At 43.0% G+C, this 8,006-nt stretch overlaps 1 protein-coding gene across 1 annotated transcript in view; it reads right to left on the bottom strand.

The window, feature by feature from the left end:
- LOC110313803 (igE-binding protein-like) overlaps positions 1–1,338 on the bottom strand; it is a 1,807-nt gene extending 469 nt beyond the window's left edge. The window contains exons 1-2 of the mRNA XM_021188217.1: positions 993–1,338; positions 16–801 (exon numbers count right to left, since the gene is read on the bottom strand). Coding sequence (XP_021043876.1) covers positions 16–801; positions 993–1,338 — 1,132 coding nt within the window. The remainder of the gene's footprint in view (positions 1–15; positions 802–992) is intronic.
- Between the last annotated feature and the right edge of the window lie 6,668 nt (positions 1,339–8,006).

Raw genomic sequence — 8,006 nt, 5'->3', positions numbered from 1 at the left:
TGATCGCAGTTCTGCATTCCTGTGTGGCCTGTTCAAAGACAAGTTGCTCAATCAATGGCATGGCCTGTTCAGGATCTCCAAAGATCCTGCCTGCAGCCTCAGTCATTCTTGCTACAAAGTCTGAGAATGGTTCCTGGAGGCCCTGGATGATTTTTGTAAGATGGCCTCCAGNTTCTCCCTTTTTAGTGAGAGCTTTCCAAGCCTTAATGGCAGTTGCCGACACTTGGGCGTATGCAGCCACAGGATAATTAGTCTGGTTGGCAGCGTACTGTCCCTGACCGGTTAATAATTCAAAGGTCCAATTTCTTTGTTCATTATTTTCTGCTGCAGCATTATTTCTTGCCTGACTTTGAGCGGCATCATACCACAAGGCCTTCCATTCCATATACTGCCCCATATTAGGTAGGGTCGCCTTAGCGACCATTTGCCAGTCTGCCGGAGTCATTGCCACATTGGCGAGTCTCTCAACCTGCACTAAGGTAAAATTGGCATTGACCCCATAGTTACGGACGGACTCAGCAAGTTCTTTAATTTGTTGATATTCTACAGGGGCATATATGTGTCCAGCATCTGTTGTAAAAACCGGAAAGGCCATTTGAATCTTTTTTAATTCTTCCTGGGGTAAAAAGGAACTGGCGCCATATCTTAATTCATNTGGTGGAGGNGCTGAGGGTTTAGTCACCGGCTGTGTAAGGAGCTTATAGGACGACCATATACCCCCTTTTTTATTAGTTCTTAGTTGCACTCCTTGATTGGGGCCGTATCTTTCTTCTTCATATTTTACTGTTTCTTCTTCTAGTTCTGAGCCCAAGAATCACCAGAATCTGAGCCCAAGCTATCAAGCTCAAGGGCTTCTAACTCCTGGGTGGGATAAATGTTCCTAACTTTACTTGCAGGGGGTTCATCTTTGTCTTCCCCCTATTTATATCTCCCCCTATTTACCTTTTTGGGGGGTCCTTTTTCCTTGGAGACATCTTTATTTTTGCACGCACCCATCCTCTCACTAAGTTTGGTTTCTGACATGCTGTCCTGAACTTCCTCCAATGTGCACTGCCCACTAGCTATAACGGTTTTACAAGTCTCATCTTCTAAGCAATTTTTAACAAGCTTCCATATGGCCTTAGTGCCTAGACGTAAGTCCCCATCTGTAAGGTGGCGGTCAAGATCTTTCCCTAGTTTATTCCAAGAGGCCAGAGTCAGAGACCCTGAACACGCGTACCAAGGAGCCACGCAATTCACCTCTTTAACAAAGTTCTTAAGCGATCTTTGCTTGATTTTGATGTCTTGCTGCTTTAAAATGGTTTCCAGAGTTGTAACCACGGACTGTGACGAGCCCATGATGACAAACAGGCACCCGCAGCTTATCTACGTCTGTCTTACAGCTGCCGAGCAAAAGGCAAAGGGCCTATGCACTGCTCCTTTATTTACAAAAGATTTAATGTACGCTCAAGCGGTGCCGGCGCTCATATACCTCAGACTGATTACACCTCACAGTCTAACACCAGCCACGATGTACGCAGAAGGAGATGATGAGGAAAACTGTAAGGGCAATAAGGATAATAACTAAGGCTTCAACTGACCCTTCCCAAGGTGGAGACAAATCAAGACCGAAATCTGTGCCCGTTAGTGCAAAATCAAAGACAGACATACCTCTCTGAAACTTACCCCTGCAGTTCTGGATCCTCCCCATCGCCGAGGGGTCTCCGAAGGTGCTGACAATGTTGAGATTCCCGGGTTCGGGCACCAGAATGCGACGCGCTACCGTCTCGCCAGCAAGAATGACGTGACACATCAGGATCCTTCTGCAGTAAAGCTTTAATGCATCTCGAGAGGCAATGCATAAGCTACTCAAAAGCGGAGACCCCGAGGTGAAAAACCCTCTCCCTTATATAGGAAATGTTCTCCGCCTAGGACNTGTANCTCCCTGGTTGGCTGCTCACTATCGGCCCAGATGACGCCACGGGACAGGCAGGGTGCAAGGGATTGAAATTTACCCAGCACATGCGCAGACAGCTTGTTTACCAGTTAGAACACCGGATGCCAGCACCATCTTGCCATGGCAATTGTGAGGACGGCTCCCCACACTGTCCTAATAACTGTTTATGATGTTCTCCTTTATCCTCAGCAGAAGAGGTAGACCTGGTCAGAATTGTAACTATGGCTGCTATGGTCAAAGGTCATAAGAACCAGAGGTCAGGGAGACAGGAGCAAAATGGTATGCTCTGGACCTAACAGGACCACTGTGACATTGAACTCTCAGAAGCCATGAAGGTTACTTGCTCAAGGCGTGAACACAACCAAGCCAGTAAACATTCCAGCATGGTGGAATCTTGGTGTGGAGGGGCTACAATGTCTCATCCTATACTGAGGATTCACTGGACCCTGAAGGCCAATTGTGGAGAAGTTAGTTCTCCACAAGGATGTGGCCCATGATACTAATTCAGCTGATTGCTGCTTACCCCTCCACAGGAGCTGAGGCATGATCTTTAACTAAGAGTTACTAAAATAAAGTCATGGAAGTGGGATTAGCATGGGTTTGAAAAGATCTGTGAGGAGACTCAGGTAGAAGAAGCAGGATAAATACAATTAGGATTCCTTGTAATCACATGTGAAATTCTCAAAGGAAAAATAAATATATATTTACAAAACTTTCCCATACCAAAAGAGCTGGTATCAATGGCAGGTACATCAGGCTGCTTGTGCTTTGGAATACAGATTTAGTTCATTGTAGAGTTCATAGTGGGCGTATTCGGTTACTCAAGTAGAAATCTTTTGGCCAGCTCTTTTCTCATCTCGATGAGATATGTACAGTGAAAGGAATCACTCTATTTCTCAAGAGATCCAGAACCCCATAGAGTTGACTGTTATCCTCAGCCAATCCCAAATACTTGGCACCTACAGGACGAGTTGGATACAATGAGGTAAGGCAGTTCCTATAACCTACAGATTATTTTCTGTTTGCTAACTCCTTCTGGGGCTTCCACAACTCATGCAGTTTTTGGTAATGCAACCTAACCAGCACCTGGCAACTAGTAACTAGAAGGTGGGAGATTTGATTGGCTAGGAAAATGCCACACCACCTCTGTTATAGTCTATATGACATACATCACAAAGTGCACAAAATATGCTGAGACCTGAGATGGGTGTTCCACATAACCCAGTCTCCCGGAGGTCACTGGCATGGAGCCCTTAAAACTTGCACAGGATCAACAATTGATATTTGTGGTGATCTGTGTGTGCTCTTTCTTTCTTCCTCATGGCCTTCTTGGCCCTTAGTGCTGATTTTGATAAAAATCATTACTACCTTGATTGATCAAGGGTGAAATATTTGTGATGAGAGTGATGCATTGCAGAAACAGGAATCAGTTGTAAAAAATCCAGATGTTGTTGATAATCATAGAGTTCATGCTTTAAAATGACCTAAAAGTCCCATTCATGATGATCAAGAGTTTATTAAGTATAAGCTAGGAATACCTATAAGAATAGTTGGTGGAAGGAAACAGTATTTGATGAGAGGCAGATGGTAGTCCCTTCCTATGTACAGTGGACCCCATATGTTAAGAATAACTGCAGGATCTTTACTTATACAGGGCCATAGGAACAGAATAGAGACACATGGGTAATTAGTAATATAGAGAGAGTTTTATACTATAATTTAAATTTCATGGAGTGACTTGCCAGAACAAGGCCTCCTTGGTATGTGATGACAAAGAGAGGTCAGAGAGAAATCACAAGGCAAATATCTAGATTTTAGAGAAATTATAAGCAAGTGTTCTCTGAAAAAAGTTTTAGAAAAACAGTCACAAAATTTCCAAATTGGCCAGAAGGCCCATAGAATTTGAAATTTGGTATAAGTTAAATTTAAACTTTTGACTGCATTTAGTAAGCCTTGGCTGTCAGCATTCTAAAAATTGTTTGACCACTCTCTGGGTTTCAAGATGGTTCTCAAGAACTGCTTCCTATTTTATACTTCTGGATTCAAGATAAATTGTTAATGTTTATATTTGGGGTATGAGATGTTCATGTAATGGACTGTTACCAAAAATTGTTTCCTGATTTGAGTGTATATATCCTCATGTGAAAGTAAAGCAATTCACAGTAGCTTCAAACCTCTCTTATGTTTGTATCTGTCTAATCCTTACCTACCTGAGTATTGAGACCCTCCTTCTCTCATGGAGGGAGACCTTGCACTGAGTGACCCATGACAGGAAAAATTTCAAGCCATCTACCTTTAAGGTAGCCAAAGATAGTCATAATGAAATAATGGATAAATGGCTGTGATCTCCCCTACCTCTTAACCTACACCCTGCATATTGGTTCTGTGTCTTTAGATAAATCAAATAAGGTAATAAGATTGTTGGGAATTACAGGCTGATCACCAGTTGAGCTGAGGTCTGAACCCCATTGGTCATAATTCACCTTCATGACACAGTAAGCTTTCCCTCATACTCCTGGAAATCTGGCCCCTGGCTATCTTATCAGTGGTCACATAGGCAATAGCTCAATCTTTTGACCTTCAGGCTAAACTCCTGACCAGTTACCAAGTAACAGTAAAGGCCATGTAAAGGGGTGTTCAGTCCCACCTAGCCCTCTTACTCTCTTACTTCTTATGCTCTTACTTTTCATTCACACCCTCTCTCTCATCTCTCTTTGTCTTCTCCTCTTCTCTCTCTATGTCTTCTCATCTCCTCTTCTTTCTCCTTCTTACTCTCTCCCTAGCCTTCACCCCCTTTCTTTCCACCTTCTCTCCTTACCCCTCCCCTTCTCTAATAAAGCTCTTAAAACATAAAGTGTCTCTCTCCCATCAAGATAAGCTGTGAAGCTGGGCACTGGTGACACATGCCTTTAAACCCAGCACTTGGGAGGGAGAGGCAGGCAGATTTCTGAGTTCAAGGCCAGCCTGGTCTACAAAGTAAGTTCCAGGAAAGCCAGGGCTATACAGAGAAACCCTGTCTCGAAACAAACAAACAAACAAACAAACAAACATCTCTGTGCACTCTGGTCAGTGTTGGGAACCTCTTCCCTCATCCCTCTCTCCTATAACCCCAGAGCTTTTGAAAGGTAGCTCCAGGGTCCCCAGGCAGGGCTGCCCATTGTTTACCCCCTGAAGTGTGGGATAAAGGAATGCCCACCCAGTGTTGAGTGGATAGGTATATAGCAAGGCATCCATGCCTGACTGACAGGGTATAGGTGGAACTCTGGCTGGGTGTGGGTTCCCCCCCCTTTTCCTCAAGGCCCCCTTTTTTCTTGTTCCCACATAAGATGATCCATGCGTTTTTGGATATATATATATATATATATATATATATATATATATATATATATACATCAAGAAAGTATACGGAGATGTGGTTCAGGGATTAAGGACACTTAACTGTAACTCCAAATCAAATCAAGCTGATATGATGCCCTCTTCTGGTTCCTCAAGGAGCTTTACCTATGTTTGAGATACCTTGCCTCAGTGAAAAAGATAGACAAAATATTAGCGACATTTCTTGAATCCACCTTGGGCTTCCACATGTGTGTGTATGCACAGGTAGAGTGAAAACATTCATATATACATGCACACACACATAGTCTCTCTTATACACACACAGACTCACCCCCACACACACACACACAAACACACATATCAACACTGACACACACTGAAAAGAAGGAAGTTCTGGAAGGGGGATACCAAGACAGTATGGATAAAATCAGAAAAGACACACTGTGTTGGAGCTAACTCTGCAGGAAGAGGGGGACCAGAGGGAGAGTTATGAGTGTGTCTTTCTGTTCATGCCAAACCATAAGGAGACATAAACACAATGCCACTCTGCAGGATCTTGGAGACACAGCTGAAGCTGGGGTACTGTGGGTAATTGATGGCCTGCTGAAGACTGGCCTAAGTCAGGCCCTCTCAATCTCTGGGAGAAATTGGGGTCCCAGTACAGGTGGACAGGGAGTCGGCAAAAGGGTGACAAGCAGACATGAATACAGAGAGAGTGCTGTGTCTGAATGTAATTTCTCAAAGCAAACATGAGATTATTAATACAGAAGAGAATAGGGAAGTTAGGTGACACATCAGCAAGGTAGAGTGAGGTTACTGGATTCTTAATGACTCTTATACAAAACAGAGGAATTCAAACATAATGACTGGCAGGAACAGGGCAATAAAACAACTGAGACAGTCACCTCTATCTAAGGTCAGCTATATTCTTCAAAGCTAGGTGTGAGGTCTTTATGACCACACCTTGCATTGGGATTTCATGACCAAGCCATGGTTCTAATTAGAGAGTTCTGCTATACCTAACCTTCTCATGATTAATAAAATACTCTAATTCCTCCTCAAACCACAGCCCAATCTACTTCTTAAACTATTGCAAATTCCTGTATATGGGAGGGATTGTATGGGGGATCTTTCTACTAATAAGTAATGTAGTCTGCCATACATAAATATAATATGAACACTAAAATTACTTTGCTAAGCTTGCCCTGAGATTTCTAACTCTATGTAGTAGATAGTAATGCCTGATTTCTTTCACTACCTCTCTTACAATACTAGAGGTAATTCTGATGTTAGTGAATAGGTAACATTCTTAGATGAAGTCCAAGCCGAGGGTCGGCTCAAGGACTGCCTAGGATATTGGTGAAGGCCAGGAAGCAAAGTTCAATTTTGCTTAGGTTTTGACAAGTCATTTCTTGGAGGTACCTAAAATAAAATGACACTGAAAGAAGGCACACAGTTCTAATCACTGACTAATGCAAGGACAAGTTTGGAGCATTCCTTTTTCAGGATGCTATGGTTCCAGGCAACTAAGTTACCATGAACTATTCAATTAGCAACTGTGTCTAAGATTTTTAGGCCTATCATGAGATTCTTTGCTACACAGCATATGGCAATGGCTTGTGAGTGTTTGTGTATGTGTGTGTGTGTGTGTGTGTGTGTGTGTGTGTGTGTGTGTGTGTGTGTAGTAACTTTTGGGGGTGAATATGACCACAAGCTCATACTCATCAGTTTCTGATTCTGAGAGCACCCTGTAGCCTTTCTTCAGTCATCATAACTCAATGCTGTGAGCCCAAAGACATGACACCAGAAATGGCTCAAGTCCTCACCTTGCTTGGAAGAGAAAAAAAATAATGATTACACAGCACCAGAAGTAATAAGAAGTTCATGGTGTCAATGTCATCAGGTAAGGACTACTTACATGTATCTGGTGAGTATGTGGGATGTTACCAACAAAAATGAGGAGAAGATTTTTAAATTATATCCAATTTATATTTAATAACTATTAGTAACTTTAAGTGTCCAGTGTGAGACTGTGGGTGTAGGGGAAGAAGGGGAAGTGAGAGAGCCCATGGCTTGCCAGAGGTTCTGTGCTCTGGGCATGGGGACACAAGAGGACAGAAGAATGCTTTCCATGAATCTCCAGGTGTGCATCTGGCTGTATGAATCCACTGATACTATAAGGTGGGCGGTGGGGGAGAAGGGTCATAGCCTGTCAGGTTCTCAGTATCTTGCATCCCAAACTGGATATGGTGGAAGACCTGAAAATGGAATAGGGGCTCTGTGGTGACACTCATGGAGCTAGAGATATGGGAAAAGGATAGAGGGAGAGAGGTTCCCACCCAGGATACAGTCCTTAGTCTAGGCCTTGATGAACAGAGACAGTCTTTTGTTTTATACCTTTATTGTAGAAAGGCAGGGTGAAAGAGAAAATGTAGAAAAGAGAGAAACTGACCATGGCCAAAAAGAGAAAAGGGGGAAAGAGGTGGAGTGTACGACAGAAAAAGAGAGTGTAACAGAGGTGAAGGCTTAAAGAGAGAGGTAAAAGCAACCAAATTTAAAAGAAGCCTCCAGATTATGTTGTTTCTTAGGCAGAACAACAACACACCAGTGGGAAGTGAGTTTGAAACTCTGGAGGCTCCCACTATAAGAAAACAAGGCATAGAGGTGGGGTGGGGTAAAATGAACCAGAGGAAATCTGTAAAATAGAGAAAAGATAATTGAAAAGACTTATATG

The sequence above is a fragment of the Mus pahari genome, chromosome X (genome assembly GCF_900095145.1).
Source record: "Mus pahari chromosome X, PAHARI_EIJ_v1.1, whole genome shotgun sequence".
In the NCBI taxonomy this organism is placed as follows: Eukaryota; Metazoa; Chordata; class Mammalia; order Rodentia; family Muridae; genus Mus; species Mus pahari.
This window is presented reverse-complemented; position numbering and strand designations above follow the sequence as displayed.